General features: G+C 37.0%; 1 protein-coding gene across 3 annotated transcripts in view; it reads left to right on the top strand.

Annotated features, from left to right (window-relative positions):
- NFXL1 (nuclear transcription factor, X-box binding like 1) overlaps positions 1-21,338 on the top strand; it is a 77,289-nt gene extending 55,951 nt beyond the window's left edge. For all 3 annotated transcript variants that reach the window (XM_064285856.1, XM_064285854.1, XM_064285855.1), the window contains exons 19-23: positions 5,048-5,117; positions 12,672-12,776; positions 16,177-16,263; positions 17,050-17,103; positions 20,434-21,338. In XM_064285856.1, the coding sequence (XP_064141926.1) occupies positions 5,048-5,117; positions 12,672-12,776; positions 16,177-16,263; positions 17,050-17,103; positions 20,434-20,607 (490 nt within the window). In that variant the 3' untranslated portion in view covers positions 20,608-21,338. The remainder of the gene's footprint in view (positions 1-5,047; positions 5,118-12,671; positions 12,777-16,176; positions 16,264-17,049; positions 17,104-20,433) is intronic.
- The last annotated feature ends 2,440 nt before the right edge of the window (positions 21,339-23,778 follow it).

A 23,778-nucleotide genomic window follows, 5' to 3' on the forward strand; every position in this document is an offset into this window, starting at 1 on the left:
TATCCTAGCCCAGGAATTAGCCATTTCCCCAAGGAGCCCTTTTAGTTGAGAATGATATTAAAAACCTGACATCTAGGCACTTGGTACTTGGTGTGCTTCTTGCTCCTAGTGTGCCCTTGTTTCTAGGCACTCTTTTTTGATAGGTTAAGAACTACCTTTCTGGTTTTTTTTGGTAAATTGTTGATATCTTTTGCCCATTTTTTTTCCTTGGTATTTTTTTTTCCTTAGTTGATTTTAAATAACTATTTACTGGTGATATTAACCATTAATTGTAATGTATGCTGCAAATATTTTCCTCCATTTTGTCATTTGCTTAGCACATGGTATTTTTTTTTTTTTTGGCTATGCAAAGAAATTTCAATGTAATTAATTCTTTGTTTCCAATTCTTAAGCTTTATAGTTGATTTCTCTTGTTTAATATCTTGTTTAATTTCTCTTGGTTAATAGCCCCAGTCCAATGCCAAATACCTGGAGATAAAGACATTCTTCCTTTGTTTCTTGTCTTAGTGGGTATACCTCTTTTGTTTCTGCATTATGTAAGGTATTGGCATTAAGACCCACGTTGTAAATTATCTGACAATTCCTGTTTTCTTGAGAGAAAGAGTGAGTGTGTGTGAGTGCCCATGTATGCACATGTGTGTTTTAAATCAGGAATGGATGTTGAATGTGTCAGAGTATTTTTAGCATCTCTGGCTATCATCGTGTGATTTTTCCTCTTAGATTTATTAATATAGTATGTTATACTAATAGATTTTCTAATATTGAGCCAAATTTTTGTGTTTTTAGTTTTTTTCATTAAGTTCTAATAGTTTTTACTGAGATGAGTTTTAGAGTTAATCATCTTGGGTAAGTTTTCCCATATACCTGGTTGGCCCTTTCAGTGTGTAGATTCGGTACTTTTATTTCTTCGATTATGATTTTAAATTTTACTGCTGTTCCATTTTCTTCTTCTTCTTTTGTGTTACCAATAATGCATATAGCCAACCTTTTTCCCTCTCTCAGTTAGCCACTTTCTTCTTTACCTCATTTTTATCTTCTGGGTTGTTTTCCTGCCCTTCTTCATTTTCATTAAAACATATTCTTCTGTAAATATGTTCTTTCATGAGCTTCTTGTAATTTAGTTATTTCTGATATGACTTTATCATAAAAAAAATTTCTTGCCTGAGCTCAACCAAACATTATTTTATTTCCTTTTTTTTTTTTGCCTGTTATTATAATGTTTTTGATATAAGGTGGTGTGTTGGAAATCCTTAAGACCACGTTCAGGTCTGGTAATTTGCCAGGAGGACTCCCAAGATTCAACATATAAATGTGCTCATGGCTATGATTTATTACAGCAAAAGGATGCAGAGACAACCAGTGAAAGGAACGGGCACATGCTGCGAAGTCCAGGAGAAACCAAGCTCAAGCCTGTAAAGTCCTCTCCCAGTGGAGTCACATCCAAAAAAAAAACCAAACCCATTGTTGTCGAGTTGATTCCGACTCATAATTCTCCCAGCAACAAGTTGTGACAGCACGTGTGAAATGTTAACCAGGGAAGCTCATTAAAAACTCAGCACGCAGGGTTTTTATTGGGGGCTGGTCATGTAAGCAAGGAGTCCTGGACACAGTGGTTAAGTGCTCAGCTGCCAACTGAAAGGTTGACATTTCGAACACACCAGTTGTTTTGCAGGAGAAAGATAATGGCAGTCTGCTTCTATAAAGATTTATAGCCTTGGAAACCCTATGGGGCAGTTCTGCTCTGTCCTATACGGTCGCTATGAGTTGGAATTGGTAGCAATGGCTTTTTTTTTTTTTGTAACGTAAGCAGCCCTTGCCTGGCACATACCAAAATTCCAGATTTTCAGAAGGAAAACAGGTGTTCAGTATAAATCATATGCTTTGTACAAATAGTTCAGGCATATGAGCTACACTTATCCTTTCTGGTAGTGGTGAAAATGCTGTTGAAATCCAGGTTCCCTGATGCCAACCAAGGGCCAACCTTGTAGGCAGGGCTTTCACAGTATAGCAATTAGACCTGCTTGGTTAACCTTTTCTGCATAGATAGGTTTTTGTATCCCCAAATGTTTCTATGAGGATATGTAACTAAGTTTGGAATATTGTGTTATAGTTTTCTTCTTTGTAATTATATTTTTGTGGGTTGGGCAAGGTTGTCAGCTGAAAGGTGTTATTATTTTCTGTTTATTTCTTATAGTAATGTTTTATTGATGAAGATTACTTACATCTCTGCATTTTTGTGAAAGGGCTAGTGGTTTGGGATTCTTTTTAAGATTTTCTGTTTATGATTACTGTCTTCTATCAGTATACCAGAATACAGTTACCTTAATAGTTGACTTTTGAAGTGGAGTTGAGAGGAGGGATTATGTGTCCTTCTTTTGTTTTTGTTTTCTTTGGTCTTACAGGATCCTAAATTTCCCCCTCTTGCTTCTTTTTCCCTTCATCATGAAGTTTCCAAAGGGTACCTTCTCCCTTTCTTTTTATCTTCTTCTTCCCCAGTTTCCTAGATTGGCTCCTTGAATCTTGTGTACTTTTTTAAGTCCCTTTCCCTTCAGTCAGTGCTGTAATCTATCAGGACTTATTCAGTATTTTCATACTTTAAGTGAGCTTTCTTTTTTTTTTGGTGTGATTTTAGCTCCTCCACCTCTTTTCTTTTCTGCCCAGTTTTTATAGACTCCCTTTGTTGTTATTTGCTGCCAAGTCAGCCGTCTACTTGTGGTGACGCCATGCACAACAGGATCAGACCATTATGATAAGCGTTTTCATTGTCCTGTTTTCGGAAGTACATTGCCAGGCCTTTGTGCCTAGTCTGTCTTAGTCTGGAAGCTCTCCTGAAACCTGTTCAGCATCATAGCAACATGCAAGTCTCTACTGACAGACAAGTGGTGGCTAGGCATGAGGTGCATTGGAATTGAACCCAGGTCCTCTTGCATGGAAGGCAAGAAGTCTATCACTGAACCACCACTGCCCGCATAGAGCTCCCCTAGCTCTCTGTATAGACCTGCAGTTGGGAGGATGAGAAATACCTCTGCCTGAAATTGATATTTATTTTTCTACTTATACATAATTTGAAATTTTTAGAAACCTCTATCTTCTAGTTACACAGAAGTCATGGAATATGAGTGCTTTTATTTGTTATTAATGAGCTGTATGAGTTTTTGGTGGGATGTGTGGATGTGTTTGAATTGAGGCGACCTGTCTTACCTCAGCTAACCAGGATTCATTTTTCCTTTTCTTAAATACACATTAAAGAGTATGTTCTTATACTCACTTCTTCAGTCTTAGTATTTGTTCTGATAATTTCATTTACTTGTAGTTCAGTGATTTATTTCACAAAACATCTTTTCCTTTTAGTCCTTTTCTGCTGTGTGTAAAATTTTTTTCTAGAAATTAGACATAAAACACATATGCATTGAAAAATTAATTTAGTCCTAATTATAGAGTAACTGGAACAAAATGGTATTAACTCTGAGTGCAGAGATGAGCACCATACTTGTAAGAATGAAGAATATCCGACAACTTTTAATGGAGTCAGCATAGAATGTTGAGGTATTAATAAGTAAAACTTTGCCAAGAAAATTCCAGATGTTAGAGTATATTTATAGCTAATGGCACTGGGTTAATTTAATATACATGTTTAAGATAATAGTTTTAATTGACAAGAAGTCTGATGGCACAATGGTTAAGCCCTCAGCTGCTAACCAAAAGATTGATGGTTCAAACCCATCCAGTGGCTCCTCGGGAGAAAGACCTGGCAATTTGCTTCCGTAAAGATTACAGCCTAGAAAACCCTATGGGGCTGTTCTACTCTGTCACATGGGGTTGCCATGAGTCGAAATCAGCTCAGCAGCACCTAACAAGAACAATAGTGGGGATAGACTTATAGTATATTTTGGCAAATGTATCTAGCGAAAGGAGGGAAGAAATGAAAGAATAAAGGAATGGAGAAGAAGAAAGATAATGCAGAAGAGAAAAGTGAAGTATATGATAAGGAGTTTTAGATTTTCACTAGTTACTGACTCATGGAGTGGTTGTCTATTGTGGTTCTATTCAGCTGCTTATTAGAAAATGATTTATTTGTTGGTGTTTGTGACTTTTTCTGGATTACCAACTTGAATCAGATATGTTGTCATTAGGTGCCGTCGAGTCAGTTTCGATTCAAACCGACCCTATGTACAAGAGAAGGAAACACTGCCAGGTCCTGCAATATCCTCACAATCGTTATGCTTGAGCCCATTGTTGCAGCCGCTGTGTCAGTCCATCGCATTAACAGTCTTCCCCTTTTTTGCTGACCCTGTACTTTACCAAGCTTGACGTACTTTTCCAGGGACTGATCCCTCCTGATAATATGCCCAAAGCAAGTGAGGTGTAGTCTTGCGCTCCTTGCTACTGAGGAGCATTTTGGGTTTATAAAAAGATACAGATAAAGAAGCATATAAAAGCACAGACTGAGTCCCTAATCTTAATTTCTAACATTAACAGATAACTTTAATTATCATTAAATTATAACATTAAAGTCCATGAAATTATAACTTTAAAGTCCATTAAATTATAACATTAATTATAACATTAAAAACTACAGAAGAAAACTTTTCTAATAAGCTTACTGCATTTTCTGCTGAATAGCTTAAATTTCTCAGTTTGAAGTATCATTAAACCATTAGTTTTAATTTTCTATTTAGATGCTTTAAGAAGATCGGAATTGAAATGATTGATCTATAGGGAAAGTCACTAGGAGGAACTTTTAAAAAGAGGCCAGACATAGATGATATTTTTTGTGTGTTTTGTGTTCATTTCTTGCATGCATTGTTGTTTTGGCATTTGATTTTGGTAGAAGGTAAAGGCATGGATGGTGTGAGCTAAGACAACATTTAAGTAATTTAAAGATAACTGTTACAGATATAGAGACACAATTAAAAATATTTCCTGAGGAAAAAAGAAGTAAAACAATTTTATGGCTATTTTGAAATTATGAGTTATTTTTAGAAAGATTATGCCATAAAATGAACTTTGATATGAATGTCATCAAAACTTCCTCTTATGTTTTTAGAAAAATAACCACAGCTGATGTAAATGAAAAGAATCTCCTCAGTTGTTGCAAAAATCAGTGCCCTAAAGAGGTAAGCCTTAATGGGACCTTTTATATTATATTCCTTGGGCATTTTTTCCCTTGGATATGAATTTTCTCTTGTTTGGTCATCATGTTTTTGTTTTGTTTTATTTTTTGTGTCAGTACATTGGTCCAGAAAGAAAATGCTGCTGGTGTCTGTACAAATGTAACACGTATAGTTAAGGCAGATGCACATCTCTTTATGAAATTTGGGGCTGTTGGAACCAGGAATGACCTTTTAGAAGCTTAAGAAAAATAATTTTAAAGATGGCTTACTACTTACCAGTGTTGACCTAATGCTTACCCCCCAAAATGTGATGCAGGCTTAATATATAAATGGATCAAGAACTCTGTGGGTCACAGGCAGTTAGACAGTGAATTTATGGTAGGTTATTTTAAAAAAAAGAAGTGCGTACATACACACATTTGTGGTATGGAGTGGGTGGGAGACATCCATGATGTCTTGAAGATGATATCATAGAGGATACCTCTGTCCTTCTTTATTCTGGCCTTAAAGTTTTTTATTATCTTAATTAGCATAAGGCATTCATTCCACTTGTATTTTTAAAGATTCTGCTGCTTGTACATGCATTTTATTCAAACTACAAGTGTCAAAAGTAGTTCAGAAAAAAATTCTTCAGAGTAAAAAGGTAAAATTTTACTAGTGATTTATCCTGGCAATAATTTGAGAAACCAAAGTAGTCCCTTTAACATTTGACTGTTCTAAAAGTGAGGGTGTTTTTTTTTGTTGTTCTTACTGGGGGTAGGACATTCAAAAAGGGATTTTTTTTTTTTTTTACTTACAGATGTACCAGTAGTACCCCTTTTCTTTAAATTCTTTGTACTCAGGCACTGTTACAGATGGAGTTGTGTACCCCCAAAATATGTGTTGTAAATCCTAACCTCTCTGCCTGTGGTTATAATCCCATTTAGGAATGGTTTATCTTTGTTACCTTAATGAGACAGGATTAATATAGGGCATATTTTGAGACAATATCTTTTGAGATATAAAAGAGATTAAATGCAAGCTAGCAAGCAGAGATGCGCTAAGATAAATGCCAAGCCACGTGAAAATTGCCCAGGAGCAGAAGCTCAAAAGGGTCAAGGATCTTCCTCCGTAGCCTACACAGAGAGAAAGCCTTTCCCTAGAGCTGACAGCATGAATTCAGACTTCTAGTCTTCTAAAATGTGAGAAAATAAATTTGTTAAAGCCACCCATTTGCAGTATTTCTGTTATAATAGCACTAGATAACTAAGACAAGCACTTATCTAATTGTTTATCATCCTGTTTAGAGGTAGGAAGAGATGATAATGAAGTCTTAAATATAGTAATCTTTCATTAAATGTAAAATAAAATTCAAGACATTATACTGCTTGTTAACAATGTTTCTTTTTAACTAAAGCTTTTGACTACGTTTTATGAATATCTCTTTATTTTAAGAACTGTTGGAAATTGAACTTTGGAATTCAAAAAGTTATGTAAGATTATAAGAAGAGACCATTTGAAACAATAAATGATTATTTTAATAATCCTGTTTTTGTTGTATAAATAACATTAGGAGAACAGGTTATTTCAAATTTAGTTGTCTGAATTCTTCAAGTACTGAATTTTTCCTTGTTAAAATAAATCTTCTGTCTAATTCAGATTTCAGGTAATAAGTGGTTGAGAATGTTTATTTTTACTCAGACACAGTAACTTGGTATGGTTTGGCAGTTAGAAATACGGTGATTGAATTCAGGGTTTCCTAATTTGTGATTTAGCATTGCCTCGGCTGCTTAAATTACAATACTTTGAGGGCATTTGGTGGACTAGATGCGTGGGTACCATTTATTTAATAATGTGTTGTCCATGTTCGTGGTTTTTGGGTTCCAGACCATACTGTTCCCCACTCATCTGTCAGTTTGTCATCCTGTGGTGGCTTGCGTGTTGCTGTGATGCTGGAAGCTAAGGCACCAGTATTTCAAATACTAGCGGGATCACCCACAGTGAGTAGGTTTCAGCAGAGCTTCCAGACTAACACAGGCTAGGAAAAAGGACCTGGCGTTCTAAAAAATTGGCCAGCAAAGACCTCGTGAATAGCAACAGAACATTGTCTGATATAGTGCCAAAAAATGAGCCCATCAGGTCGGAAGGCACTCAAAATAGGACTGGGGAGGAGCTGCCACCTCAAAGTAGAGTTGACCTTAATGACATGGATGTAATCAATCTTTTGGGACCTTCATTTGCTGATGTGACATGGCTCAGAATGAGAAGAAACAGCTGAAGACATACATTAATATTGGAATGTGGAATGTACGAAGTATGAATCTGGGAAAATTGGAAGTTGTCAAAAGTGAAATGGAATGCATAAACATCGATATCCTAGGCATTAGTGAGCTGAAATGGACTGATACTGGCCATTTTGAATAGGCAATCATATGATCTACCATGCCGAGAATGACAAATTGAAGAGGAATGATATCATATTCATTGTCAAAAAAATCTATCCTGAAGTACAGTGCTGTTAAACAAACAAACAAAAAAGTGCTGTTAGTGATAGGATAATGTGATAGTTAAGATTATGTGTAAATGTGGCTGGGCTGTGACTTTCAGTGGTTTGGCAGTTAGATAACGATACAATTATCCTCCATGATGTGATAAACCAGTCAGCTGTAAAGGGAGTTTCCTCCAAGGTTTGGCCTGTCTGCGATATATATAGCCGTTCTGGGAAAGCTTGCTTGCTTGCTCTGCATCCTGCATCTGGCTCGTCATCATCTGAGCTCTGGGTCTTGGGACTTCAGCCAGCTGCCTGCTGTTATTACCCACCAGTCTTGGGATTCGTCATCCTCTGCAGCCTGTGAGTAAGTGGCCTACCATCTTACCTGCCAAAATCTTGGGATTCTTCAGCTTCCACAGCCTGTGGCCCAGCAGCCTTCTGTCTTACCTGCTTATCTTGGATTTGGCAGCCTCCACAGCTCATGAGCCAGTGGCCTGCCAGCTAACATACCAATCTTGGTTTCCTCAGTTACTGCACCTACACCAATCAGGAGAAGCCTCTAGCCTGATGCCTGACCTGTGTACTTGGGACTTGCCAGCCTCTACAACCACATGAGCATTTCTTCTCTCTCTTTCTCTAGAGAACCCAGCCTAAGACAGATAATATCCATATGCTTACACGGCAGACCAGTTAATACAACCATTGTTCAAATTTACACACCAACCATTAAGGCTGAAGATGAAGAAATTGAAGATTCTTACCGACGGCTTTGGTCTGAAATTGACCAAACATGTAATCAGGATACATTGATAATTGCTCGTGATTGGAATGGGAAAGGTGAAACAAAGAAGGAGGATCGGTAGTTGGAAAATATGGCCTTGGTGATAGAAATGACACAGGATATCGCATGATGGAATTTTGCAAAACCAACAGCTTCTTCATTGCACATGTCTTTCTTCAACAACATAAATGGTGACAATACTCATGGACCTCTCCAGATGGAATGCTCAGGAATCAAATGGACTATATCTGTGGAAGGAGGTGATGGAGAAGCCCAATATCATCAGTCTGAACAAGGCCAAGGGCCAACTGCGGAGCAGACCATCAATTGTTCATATGCAAGTTCAAGTTGAAGCTGAAGAAAATTAAAACAAGTCCACGAAAGCCAAAGTATGACCTTGAATATATCCCATGTAATTTTTTTTTTTTTTAATTTAGAGACCATCTGAAGAATAGATTTGATGCTTTGAACACTAATGACTGGAGAGCAGATGAGTTGTAGGATGACATAAAGGATATATCTGTCATACATGAAAAAAGCAAAAGATTATTAAAAAGATAGGAAAGAAAGAAAAGACCAAAATGGATGTCAGAAGAGACTATGAAACTTGCTCTTGAACATAGACTAGCTAAAGCAAGTGGAGGAAATGAAGAAGTAAAAGAGCTGAACTGAAGATTTCAAAGAGCAGTTCAAGAAGACAGAAAAAGTATTAAAATGAAATGTCCGAAGACCTTGAATTAGAAAATCAAAAGGGAAGAATATGCTCGGCATTTCTCAAGCTAAAAGAAAAAACTAAACCTGTTGCCATCGAGTTGATTCCGACTCATAGCAATCCTGTAGGACAGAGTAGAACTGCCCCATAAGGTTTCCGTGGAGCGCTTGGTGGATTCAAACTGCTGACCTTTTGATTAGCAGCCATAGATAGCTTTTAACCACTACACCACCAGGGTTTCCTGCTGAGAACTGAAGAAAAAATCCAAGCCTTGAGTTGCAGTATTGAAGGATTCTGTGGATAAAATATTGAACAATGCAGGAAGCATCAAAATAAATGGAAAGAATGTATAGAGTCGCTGTACAAAAAAAAATTGGTTGACATTTAACCATTTCAGGAGGTAGCACATGATCAAGAACCGATGGTATTGAAGGAAGAAGTCCAAGCTACACTGAAGGCATTGGCATAAAACAAAACCCCAGGAATTGACAGAATATAAATGAGATGTTTCAACAAATGGGTGTGGTGCTGGCAGTGCTCACTCATCTGTGCCAAGAAATTTGAAAGATAGCTACCTGGCCAACCGACTAGAAGAGATCCATATTTGTGCCCATTCCAAAGAAAAGTGATCTGACAGAATGTGGACGTTACCAAACAATATTAATATCACACACAAGTCAAATTTTGCTGAAGATAATTCAAAAGTGGTTGCAGCAGTATGTGGACAGGGAACTGCCAGAAACTCAAGCTGGATTTAGAAGAGGACATGGAACCAGGGATGTCATTGCTTATATCAGATGGATCTTGGCTGAAAGCAGAGAATACCAGAAAGATGTTCACCTGTGTTTTATTGGCATTTGACTGTATGAATCATGACAAATTATGGATAACATTGGGAAGAATGGGAATTTCAGAACATTTTATTGTGTTCATGCAGAACTTGTACATAGACCAAGAGGGAGTCGTTTGAACAGAACAAGGGGATACTGTGTGGTTTAAAATTAGTATTCATCATACTTATTCCATCTCTGTATGCTGAGTGAATAATCCAAGAAGCTGGACTGTGAAGACAATCTTGGCATCAGAATTGACGAAAGACTCATTAGCAGCCTGCAATATGCAGATGACACAACCTTGTTTGCTGAAAGTGAAGAGGAGTTGAAGCACTTACTGATGAAGATCAAAGACTATACAGCCTTCAGTATGGATTATGCCTCAACATAAAGCAAAGATTCTCACAACTGGACCATTAAGCAACATCATGATAAACTGAGGAAATACTAAAGTTGTCAAGGATTTCTTTTCACTTGGGTGCTTAATCAGTGCCCCTTGAAGCAGCAGTCAAGAAATCAAATGACACTGCATAGGCAAATCTGCAAAAGACCTCTTTCAAAAGTGTTTAAAAAGCAAAGCTGTCACTTTGAGAACTAAGGTGCACCTGACCCAAGCTATTGTATTTTTAACTCCCTAATATGCGTGTGAAAGCTGAACAGTGAGTAAGGAAGACCAAAGAAGAATTGACACCTTTGAATTACAGTGTTGGTGAAGAATATTGAATATACCATGGACCACTAGAAGAGCAAACAAATCTATTTTGAAAGAAGTACAGCCAGAATGCTCCTTGGAAGAGAGGATGGTGAGACTTCATCTCACATACTTTGGACATGTTATCAGGAGGGACCAGTCCCTGGAGAAGGGCATCACGATTGGTAAAGTAGAAGGTCAGTGAAAAAGAGGAAGACCTTCAATGAGATGGATTGACACAGCTGCAACAGTGGCTGGTGTTTGTTCTGTTGTACATAAGGTCACTGTGAATTAGAACTGACTCTGTGACACCTGATGACAATAACAACCAGACCATTCTGGAAGTCACCTTGGACTTTCTTAAAAAAAATGTATACTTAGCCTGGGAAGAATCCAGATGTCTGGAACAATCTAAAAGTGGACAGGTGAATTTCATTATGTCTAGTAGAACTCTTTCTGGTCTATGGCTTGTTGACAGTAAGGCTACACAGGGTTCCCAAACCTTAGTGTACATCAGACTCACTTCAAGGGCTTGCTCAAAAATAAATTGCTGGGCCCCACCTCTACCAAAGTTTCTAATTTTTTAGGTCTGGATTGGGGCCTAAGAATTTGCATTCTAATAAGCTCTTACGCAGTGATGATGATGTTGATTCAAGAACCACACTTTGAGAACCACTATAGAATCAAGTCATACTTAGTATCAGCTAAGACATAAAAATAAATAAATAAATAAATCTTGAGTAGATATTTTGTACTCAAAGTTAAAATACGAGATTCTAATAAATTCTAATATACTGATAAATTGTTTACTTTGTTTCCTTCCCCTTTCCTCCTCATCCCTGTACATTTCTTGTGGTCAGGGAGTATGTCTTTTTTGTCTTTGTATCTAGTGCCTAGTTTCCTCATTGTACATGTTAGGCAGTTGGTCAGTGTTTATTGAATGTGAATGAAAGAATGAGGTGTGAGAATGGCTTAGTCATCTCCTTCCAGTCCTACTACTTCTCTGATGTATACTCTTTGTGTTCTGGACTGTTTAATTAGAGTTGAATTTAGCTAATGAAAATATAAAGATCCCATTAAGAACTACATCTTTAAACTGAGCCCCATATATAAATTTCTACTTTTAATTTCTGAATTTGGTTTTACCATCCCCATGCAGGCTTTTCTTTTTACTTTGGCATGTTATTTAACACCACTGTAACTCGAATTGTTCATACATAAAATGAGAATAATGATAATATTGTCAGAGTGTTTTCTGAGTATTGAGTTAATAATATATAAAGGTCTCAGAACAGTGCTTAGAATATGGTAAACGCTATATATGTGCTAGCTGTGGTGATGATGGGATGGGTATTTATTCACAAACAATATTGTTTTGTAAGTTTAACTCTTAAGAAGAGTTTTTCTTATTATTGGGATTAAAATGGAACATAAAATGAATTATAGATAAAAACAAGGAACATGTAGAAATCATGGCAATTACTGAGTTGGTTTGGCTATGTAAATAATACGTTTTAATGTATAATGGCAAGGATAAATGTTTTAGAGTGAAAGGTTAAGCACTTGTAACAAGATACCACAATATAGTGGCTTAAACACAAGGATGTTTCTTTCTCACATACTGGTACAGGGAAGGTAGGCAGAGTACTGTGCTTTATGTATTCATCCAGGGAGCTAAGCGAGTTGGGTGGTTCTGTTCTCTTTGACATATACTTTCCATTATGCTTCAGATGTCATCATTTCTAGCACATGGACGAAGGTGGGGCATGAATGTATGTTCTAGAAATGCTTTAAGGCACAAATGATTTATGCTTACATTTCATTCACTAAAACATGCCTGTACCTGGCTACAACAGTGGCTGTGAGGTGCACTCTTGGAGTAAAGCAGAGGAAAATACTAACATTTCTGTGTAATTGAAATAATTTATATTAAAAAAAAAAAGTTGATGAGTTAGCCAGGATTAATTGACCCTTCTGTGATGCACTCTTTCTTATAGTAGTTGTTGGGGGAGGGAGGGGAGTATGGCCAATATGGGAACATGTAAATGCTGTCTTTTGGTTTTATTTTAGCTTCCTTGTGGTCATAGATGCAAAGAGATGTGCCATCCTGGTGAATGTCCTTTTAATTGCAATCAGAAGGTAAAACTTAGATGTCCCTGCAAGAGAATAAAAAAGGTAATTATTCTAAGTTATTGAAAATACTTTTCTGGTTTTTTTTTTTTTTGTCTATGTAGTTTGGTTCTTTGGCTTTATTGCTTCACTTTTAATTTTAAGGCCTTATTTCTCAGAATCTTTTTATTCCTGTTAAAATTAGTATCTCTATTTCTGTAAATAGGAGATCCTGGTGGCATAGTGGCTAAATGTTATGGCTGCTAACCAAGAGGTCGGCAGTTCAAATCGGCCAGGAGCTCCTTGGAAACTCTATGGGGCAGTTCTACTCTGTCCTATAGGGTTGCTATGAGTCGTAATTGACGGCAGCAGTTTTGGGTTTATTTCTGTAAATGTTTATTTTAAAAGTCATCTTTGGCAATTTAGTGTTTGGCAGTTTAATAGTAGAAAGAGATTGTTTTATGTTGGAACCAACTTCATTGCTCCTTCTTGGATAGAATTAGCGTGCTCTAGATTTCAGTTCTTTGAAGTAAGACCCAGTATGAGTGATAAAGTGAGTTTCATGGATTGAGAAATGGTCTGGGATTAACCTTTGTTGCTCCTGTTCATGAAACTGTTTTTTGCCATCACAATTATCCTTTGAAAATGTTGCCTTAAAAAGACTTCATATGTACAGCCTTAGAACAAAGCTTCCAAACCCAGAATTAGCTTTAGGATGAAGTAGTGGTAATGAAAGAGTACCCCAACCGGGCAAAAACCGATGATTGGAAGACTGAGGGAAATCAACTCTGTGCTGTTCAACACAACTTAGGATGGAAAAGAGTCTCACTAAATTCTCAAATGTCAGTGTCCTAATGGTCTTTTTTTAGTTCTCATTTTCCTTACTTTTCCTGTTGACAGCGCTGACTCTTTTAAAGTTGCTTCCTTTCTTGACCTCTGATTTATTCTATCTGGAGTTGTAACTCCTTTTTTTTTTTTTTGTTACCGTTCCTATGGGTGTTCCTAAGTTGTGTCTAGTCTCCTTTTTCTTCTCTTTAAATTTCCCTAGAGGATTCATTCTTTCATTTATCCATTCAACAAATGGATTTTTTTTATAGGTGCTTTGCTTTTGATTTATTTTCACAGCTCCCAGGATAATTTCCTGGGTAGGTAACTTCTGAATTTAAATTTTTAGGTCTGACTTCTTCTGGAGTTGAATCCCTAAATTTTATGTATTTATATTGGACTACCTTTACGTGAAAATCAATACTTAGTCAAGCTACTTCTTTTGTGAGAAAATGTCTTGTAAAGTTTCCTCTTACGTCATTGTCCAAAATGGAGATTGCCCAAGTGCAGTTTGCCACCCTTTAGAAGATCTAGCTCTTTCCTAGACTTTGGCAACAGCTTCATAACCAATTTCCTTGTCTCCAAACATGCTACTTCCCTGATTGAAATTCTTCAATAGTTCTTCATCACTTATGGAAAAAAATATATGCATTCTATAAGAAACATATATGTATATTCAGACTCGCCATATAAGGGAATCTCTGATACAGCCTTTGCCTGCTTGTCCAGTGCTCATCCCCTAGCGTTCATCTCTGTTAATCTGTTAGTTAAAGTATCCTAGCGTGTATACCATACTCCCCCTTCTTCTGTGGAAAGGTATACATTCCTTCTTCTGTGTAAAATACAGTGTCTTTTTCTTTACTCCTTTGATATGAAGAGCCCTGCCTGTACTCCAGAGCAAGCATTTCTTCTTTTGTAAAGGTCTTTCCTGACTCCCTTCGGAAGACCGAGGTGCTCCTTTTTTTGGCTTTCGTTGTACTAATTTCATAACTTTGTGATCTATGTCTATAACTTATTTCCTCACTTTTAAAATAGAGTTTATACATGGATTTATTGGAAGGAATAAAATAAGTAATGCATATATAGCATTTAGCTTAATGATCGCTATACTTAATAGCCACCAGTTGCTGTCTTCTCTGACTCATGGCAACCCCATGTGTGTCGCAGTAGAAGTGTGCTCCGTAGGGTTTTCAGTGGTGGATTGTTCAGAAGTAGATAGCTAGGACTTTTCTTTCCAGGTACCTCTGGGTGGACTTGAACTTCTAGCCTTTCAGTTAACAGTCGAATACGTTATGTTTGTACCACCCAGGTCACCCATGCTTAATAAAGGGTAGCTGCTATTATTGTTGTTGTTATTAGCTAATACTTACCAAATTATTTACAAGTTATCTTCCTTTTATACTCTTTTTCTTGTGTCTCCTGCTCATGGCACGGTGCTCAGCATGTGCTTCGTGCTCTGTAAGTACCCTTGGAATGAGAAAAGAGAGGACCCTTCTTCCAGACTGATAGACTTAATGTCTGTAAACACACAATGCTCATTTTTGTTTCTAATGTTTATTCAAGTTATTTTTCCCCTGTTTGGACTGTTTTTGGGGGACAAGATTGTGTTTCTCACCATTGTTAGTAAAAAATGAAGAAGTATGGGGAGGAGGGGAGCCCACTGTAATTAATAAAATGCAGTGCCATAAAGTACTTCCATTTAAAGTATATGCACTTCCTACTTCCCTATTCCCAAATGGGATCACATCCACAGGTATAGGAGTACGATTTACAACACATAATTTTGGGGGACACAGTTAATCAACAGCAGTAGTAAGAGAACTACAAAGTGTAAGACTATTTAAAATAAGGACCACTATTCTGTTCAACTCAGAAGGTCATTATTTTATCATAGCTAGTACAAAGAAACACTGATCATAATGTTGATGTCAGGTCATCAAGAAAGACCAACTTTCACACGTTTCATTAAGGAGGGAGAGAAATGCAAAAACATAGCTTCACGATGATTTTCATGTCAATTTAAAAACAAAAGGTTTTAATAGTTCCGAGAAAAATTTGTAGTTGTCCAGAAGACTCTGTACAACTGCACTGAGATAGTATTCAGCTACATGTGGCTGTTTAAATTGGAATTTTCATAAATTAACGTTAAAATAATTTTTATAAAATCAGTTCTTCAGTCAGGCTAGCCACGTTTCAAGTGCTCAGTAACTGCATGTGGTCAGTACTACTCTGTCGGATAGTGTAGGTAGAGAGCATTCCTGTTATTTACCACCAGAAGTTCTGTTGGACAACATTGCTCTAGAACATTTTATTCCCTGGACGCTCCAAAAGAGTGAGAAGAAACAATAAAGAAAAATAAAGAGTAAAAATAAAATGGGAGCTAAGTTGATAGTGGCACGTAGTAAATAATTATTAAATGAATTCCAACTTTATGGTATTTATTTTTTTGCAGTTAAGAGGAAATAATCACTGTTTGAACCAAGACATTCAATGCTGACAATCATTATCATCATTAAATGTTAATGAACATGACTGTCAAATAACATGTGAAACATTGAATTAGGGAATTTTTGCTTTTTTAATGGCATATAGTTAGGACTTTGAGGGAGTTTTTTAAATCTGAAATTTGGATTATTTGTAGGATTTGCAGTGCAATAAAGTACGTGAAAATCAGGTCTCAATAGAGTGTGATGCAACATGCAAGGAAATGAAGCGGAAAGCCTCTGAGGTAATGTCTTAAATGTCATTTTTAATGTGCTAATGGCATTTTCCTATCACGTGGGAATTAATGTTTATTCACTCATTAAAAACATAACTTGAAATTCATCTTTTTGCTTTTATAATAAAAGTGTAGTTTTAAAGGCTTATTTTGAGTCTTTGATGTGCTTTTTCTTGCCTGGCTTTACATCCTCTTTGCCAGTTTCAGTGTGTGTGCTCGGGGATATAATTACCAGTCGGAACATTAGCTAAGCCTTCTGAAAATTAGGTTAAAATAATACAAAAATAAGATTTTGTGATTCTTTGCTGTTCGAGTTACCTTTAGTCTCACTGTTCCTTCTGTCAACCCAGTCAATGAATAAACTCTTATTTTGAAACTAAGGACTCCGTTCCAGATAGGACGTTAAAGATAAATGATCAATCTCCACACTAGAGAAAAGGATGGTATTTAGTAATTGACTAAAGCTTCTCAATATAGTAACTCAAAAAAATAGATCTAGTCTTAAAACTATTTCACTTTACAGTGTTTAAACTCTTTAAATTGTGATCTACCATCTATATCATAGATGTTAAGCTGAAATATTTATATAAAGTGTAACATTTCTCACTAAATTTATTAGACAGTACCTTTGTAACATTTCTCAGTATAACATTTTCATTTCATTTCTTTCAATAATTTCCAGTACAGAGCTCCAAACATTGTTATGATTAGGGGAGCCTGAGTGGGAAGAAGTTAAAATTCTATGTAAAATTTGATGATTACAAGGTTAATTTATTTTTAAATGTATATAAACAGATAAAAGAAGCAGAAGCCAAAGCTGCTCTTGAAGAGGAAAAACGAAGACAGCAGGTAACTAAACAACATAGCCAGATTTAGATCTCTTGGCATCATTGTTAATTTATATGGAAACAAGGTGTATTCACGTACAAACTAGAGGATCAGTCAGTCCTAATTTGAACTGAAAATAGTCTAAGTAGTTTCTTCAAAAGAAAAATCAGCCATTCACTTCTTCCAGATATACTGAAGCTTTGAGGAGGTGCAAGATCTCATATATTCTCAGATATTTTGTATTTTCCAATTTACTTCCTTACCAGTTTTATCCATTCTCCAGCCATAAGAATTTGAACTCTTTTTGGGGGTGGTGGTGGGGGGGTAGGGGGTGTTGATGACAGGAACAGCATTCAGTTCAGGGCATCTCTTGGAGCCCATGCCCTGACTCATCTAAAAATATTCAAGTTCTATTTTATTTTAAATATTTGAGTTGTGCAACAGGTAGGTGCTGTTTGCTAGTCAATAAACCAAAATCAAACCAGCTACCTTCAAGTCGACTGCAACTCATGGCAACCCTGTATGTTGCAGAATAGACCTGAGCACCATAGAGTTTACATGGCCGTGACCTTTTGGAAGCGGATATCTAGGCCTTTTTTCCAAGGTGCCCCTGTGCGGGTTTGAAGTGCCAACTTTTCGGTTAGTAGTTGAGTGCTTAACCATTTGTGCCACCCAGGGACTCCTTAGAAACCAATTCATTTGTCTCCATAGTACTGATTCTTTATTTCCCTATTAGATTCATTAATGCACGGTTGTTATCTGTTCTTTGTTATTACCTGGATAACAAATACACTCCTGATACACCCTGTTTCCTCAAATACTGCGCTGGCCATATACTCCAAAGAGTGGCTTAACTTACTACTTAAAAAAAAAAAAAAAACACAAACCTGTTGCCGTCGAATATGTCCGACTCATAGCGACCATATAGGACTGAGCAGAACTGCCCCATAGGGTTTCCAAGAAGTGGGTGGTAGATTTGAACTGCTCACTTTTTGTTTAGCAGCCGTAGCTCTTAACCGCTCTGCCACCGGGGCTGCAGTAACTTACTGGTAGTGATGTGTAATATTTGTCAGTTTGAGATGCATTGTATTTATCCAGCATGGTGTATTATATGCTAAACTACTACCTTTATGAATGAGGGAACTGAAATGGTTATATGACCGGAAGGGGTGATATTAGGAAGAATTCATGTAGCCAAGATCACCTCTGATATTTTATGATTCTATAATATTGACAAGTTCCAAAAAGCAAAACTTGAATTTGCCACAAGAATGATGTGTATACGTACCCTGCTGTATCCTCCTGCCACTTCACACATCCTCAGTCCCTTGCCAGCACTTGTTTTGAGCATGCACCCTTTGTTTCTGTGAAAAATGGCTTGCAAAAAGCAATTATGTGGTCAGAGCAATCCTTCAAAGGCTAAACGTGAGAGAGTTGAGGAAAGCGAGGGGAAGGAGTTTAAGGTTAGTAGGGGTTGGCTGACTAGCTATGTAAAGCACTGCAGCCTCCAGAATGTAAAGATCATGAGCGAGTCTACATCGGCTGATGCAAGGCAGCATCCGTGTTCCCAGAAGAGCTCATGAAACTGATAGAAGAGAAAGGCTACTCCAGAGCAAGTCTTCAGTTGTGATGAAACGACTATTTACATAGTATTTACGTTGTATGAGGTATTATAAGTAACCTAGAGTTGATTTAAAGAATATAGGAGGCTATACATAGGTTATATGCAAATATTATACCTTTTTTTTTTTTTTTTTTTTTAATATAAGGGACTTGAGCATCCGAGGATTTTGATGTCTTTGGGGGGAGGGGGGATCTGGGAATGAATCCCCTGTGGATACCAAGGGATGACTATATAGTAAAATATGGGTTCTCTGGAAATCCTGGGAGACAAAATTATCAGGATTAGTTTAGGGTATTCCCCCACCCCCTCTATAAACTGTTTTAAATGGAAATCTTAAATATATTTCCTATTTACTGATTTTTTAAACAGAACATATAAAACATAATTTAAAATATACTTGATAACTGTGGGTTATCATTGAAACATTAGTATTTCAGTGGTTCTCAAGCTTGACTGCTTTTAAGATACTTTGACCTTTTTCTGTATACCAAAAACAACTCGAGAATATGTTGACATTTTGACTCATGGAAAAAGGTCATTTTGTATTAAATATATGATTGCATCTTCAATTGTAGTTTATAGCACAGTAATAGTTGTGTTAACTGAAGTTTACATTTCGTCTATTAAGTAGAGTTTTGAGTGGATCTCACACATATATTTTAGTTAATAATTATACTATTATGTATTCCTAAAAATAAGAGAAGTTTAATAAAGTTCAAGCAATAGAAAAGGAATCCTGGTGGTGCAGTGGTAAAGTGCTTGGCTGCTGACCACAAGGTCAGCATATTGAACCCAGCAGCCCACTCCTCGAGAGAAAGATGTGGCAGTCTGCTTCCGTCAAGTTTTACAACCTTGGAAACCCTATGGGGCAGTTCTACTCTATCCTGTAGGGTTGCTATGAGTTGGAATCTACTTGACAGCAATGGGTATGGTTTAGCCTTTAAGCAGTAAAATAAAAATTGGCATTTTGTAATGAATATAATCCAGTTATTCTTTTGGCGCTGTGGTTAAGAGCTCAGTCTGCAGTTCACATGTACCAGGTGCTCTTTGGAAACCCTATGGGGCAGTTCTGTCCTGTAGGATTGCTGTAAGTCAGAGTTGAGTCACCTGTGTTGAGTTTTTGGGGGGGCTATTCTTTTTCAGAGCAGTTTTTGATTCTACTTTTTAAAAGAGTCATTTTGATTTAAGGCTTGAAGCATATTTTTCCCCAGAAGACTTTTTATTATATGTTTTTAAATGTTATTTGATAAAGAGAAGAATCAAGTTCTGGCAGCTTTTTCCTCTGTACTCACTTGAATGTCTTTCCTATAAGTCACTAATGTTTATTACTAGCATTAGTGATAGAGCTACAGGTATCCTTATTCTGACTGGGCATCTCTTAGCACTCGATACAAGCTATATCGTAGAGCCCCAGTAAGTTAATGAAGTAGAAAACCAGTGTCCATATTTTAGGGCAACTTGATTTAATCAGATGTTTCTATACTTAGAATCAAGGTCAGGCATACAGTCTGAATTATCACTTCTATTACTCTTCAGTTCCCTTTCTGCTTTCCTAAATTCTGAATTTGTTAAATACAATCAGCAGTGGAGTTTTTAATCCACTTAATGTGTTTATTATATACTATTACAATGAAAACATTTCTAAACTGGTTTATATCTATTTAAATGAGAAATTTCAAATCAGTGTATGTATTGAATTTAATTAAAACGATACTGTTTTGATTTAGGCTGAACTGGAGGCTTTTGAAAATAGACTGAAAGGTCGTCGCAAGAAGAACAGGAAAAGAGATGAAGTGGCAGTTGAGTTATCACTGTGGCAAAAATACAAATATTATCTCCTTCCAGTGTGTGGAGTTGTGGTTGTAGTATTTGCATGGTACATCACTCATGATGTGGATTAAAAAGTTTTGATCTTTTAATATACCTCAGATTAAATTTAGATGAATTGTTACATTTAGAATACTAGAAAGTATATATTGTAGAACATGACATAATTCACGTTCATCTCTGTAGTCTCTTCCAGCTGTTAGAAGGACAGAATGTTAAGCTTTATCTTAATTAGTGTACTAGAAAGGGCAATATAACAGTGTTTAAGGTAAAAAGCATGACTTAAACTTATAAAAAATATTTATTAGGCTTAGCTTGTGGCAGAATAACATGTTAGTTGTTCACTGTGTTTCCTTGTGTTAACTTAGTTGTTTTATTTAATATTTCAAATCAACTTTTTTTTTCTTTTTTGTAAAATTAAGATGAAACTAAGCCATATATGCAGACAGGAATATTTCTCAATGTTTTATGTACTTACTAGAAGAAACTTTTCTTGATCATGGAACTTTGTACTTTTTTAAAAAGTGATTCTCTAAAAGACCTTAAATTGTAAAACGGATTCCAGAAGTTGATTTACTAGTGAGGAATTTGTATCAGCCACTGATATAAATTTTCGTGTAGTATGTTCCTCAGAGGAAAATGTAATTGTTATTAACAAATGCCAGACTAGATTCCTCACACGTGGCTATTTCTTGTGTTGTAAGAAGCTTTTAACTGAAGTTGGCATGTTTTGTAAAACTTTGTGTCTTTTCAAAATCATAATAAAAGGAAACTAATATTTATGAGCAATACGTGCTGAGCACAGGTCTCCTGAGCTTTATGTGCATTATTTCTCGTCACCACCATCCTGTAAGTAGATTTCAGATGGACATAATCAGTTCTCACAAAAACAAACTGATACAGAAATATCAGTAAGCCAAATCTGTTTGAATTGTAAGTCATTTTTTTTATAACTTTTATTGTGCTTTAAGTGAAAGTTTACAAATCAAGTCAGTCTCTCACACAAAAACCCATGTACACCTTACTGCACACTCCCAATTACTCTCCCCCTAATGACACAGCCTGCCCTCTCTCTCCACTCTCTTTTCGTGTCCATTTCGCCAGCTTTAACCCCCTCTACCCTCTTATTTCCCCTCCAGGCAGGAGATGCCAACATAGTCTCAAGTGTCCAACTGATCCAAGAAGCTCACTCCTCACCAGCATCCCTCTCCAACCCATTGCTCAGTCCAATCCATGTCCGAAGAGTTGGCTTCGGGAATGGTTCCTGTCCTGGGCCAACAGAAGGTCTGGGGGCCATGACCACCAGGGTCCTTCCAGTCTCAGTCAGACCATTAAGTCTGGTCTTAAGAGAATTTGGGGTCTGCATCCCACTGCTCTCCTGGTCCTTCAGGGGTTCTCTGTTGTGTTCCCTGTTAGGGCAGTCATCGGTTGTAGCCAGTTGTAGCCGGGCACCATCCAGTTCTTCTGGTCTCAGGATGATGTAGTCTCTGGTTCATGTTGCCCTTTCTGTCTCTTGGGCTTGTAATCGCCTTGTGTCCTTGGTGTTCTTCATTCTCCTTTGATCCAGGTGGGTTGAGACCAATTGATGCATCTTAGATGGCTGGTTGCTAGCATTTAAGACGCCAGACACCATTCTTCAAAGTGGGATGCAGAATCTTTTCTTAATAGATTTTATTATGCCAGTTGACTTAGATGTCCCCTGAAACCATGGTCCCCAGCCCCCTGCCCCTACTACACTGGCCTTCAAAGCATTCAGTTTATTCAGGAAGCTTCTTTGCTTTTGGTTTAGTCCAGTTGTGCTGATCTCCCCTGTCTTGTGTGCTCTTTCCCTTCACCTAAAGTAGTTCTTATCTACTATCTAATTAGTGGGTGCCCTTCTCCCACCCTCCCTCCCTCCCCCTTCTTGTAAACACAGAAGAATGTTTTCTTCTCAGTTTAAACTATTTCTCAAGTTCTTATAATAGTGGTCTTATACAATATTTGTCCTTTTGCAACTGACTAATTTCATTCTGGGATGCTGGCTACTCAACTTTTTTGTTCTCCAATTGTCATTTTTTTATTAAGCAAAACTGTGTGACATGATGTATGGCCAAAATTTAAATTTTATCTCTAAAATCACTCTTTCACCTTGCCAAAGGTATATTCACTAGTTTTAACTAAATTTTTCCATAAATCTCTTCAAGGTTTGTATTTTTTTTCCAGATTGTCTAATTAGTTAGATATATGCTTCAAACGCTGGACAATAAAAAATTCAAAAGGCTAGAAATGCTTCTTTTGCAAAATTTAAAATATTTTAAAGAACTGGGTGATGGTTGTCACTTTAAGTTGACAAATAAATATGGCAAGTTTTTTTTTTTTTTTTAAGGGAATAACGTGAATATTGACCCAGGTCATTGAAGATTACTGGGACCTTCTGCGTATTCAAATCAGTTTGACTATATTGTGAGAATTCTTTAATATTTTTGTGACCCCCCTACAAAATAAAAGTTTGTTACAAGGAGTATAAAGATGTCTAGCCTCGTTTTATATACCATTTCTCTGTAAAGCTATGCTAGTCTGTGGAAAAGCATGCAAAGAACTGCAGTTATACCCTCTGGTGACATTAGTAACTAGAACTGGTTGGATTTTCTTGCTAAAAGGAGCTTTAAGGACTGCTTGGTTTACACCATCAATGCAATCAGCTTTACTTCTCAGAGGAGCACAGTATAGCAGTAGAAGAGAAAGGGAGACTGATAATACCCTGGTTATCTCAAACCCGTTGATTGAGCTACTTTAATTTCATAGTTCACGTAACACTTCCACCAGAGGGCAGAAAGTGAAAGGGAAAGGAGGCGAAATAGAAAATCATACTTGGCTTCAGAATGCCTGCAGAAACCTTGGCAATCAAATCCAGCCCTCCTAGACTGGATTAACCACGGTCAGAAAGACCACGTGATTTGCTCCAGGCAGAGCTAGCTAGCAGATAAACCTCCTCCGCTCCTGATTCCCAGGCTGGTGTCCCTGAGGTGATGATGTGCCATGTGGAAGGATCTTAGGGAGAACATAGTCCTGAAATCACTGCCTTCAGGAGATCCCAGTTAAGCCCCTCTTTAGCTGTGTGACCTTAGGCTGGTTATCTCAACTCTACACATGTCACATTTCTAAAATAAAAGTGATGGTATTTGTTAAGTGCTGTAGACAGTTCCAACCTTCCATGAGCCCGTTGTTGCAGCCACTGTGTCAGTCCATCTCGTTGAGGGACTTCT

This window comes from Loxodonta africana, chromosome 5, assembly GCF_030014295.1.
Source record: "Loxodonta africana isolate mLoxAfr1 chromosome 5, mLoxAfr1.hap2, whole genome shotgun sequence".
NCBI lineage: Eukaryota > Metazoa > Chordata > Mammalia > Proboscidea > Elephantidae > Loxodonta > Loxodonta africana.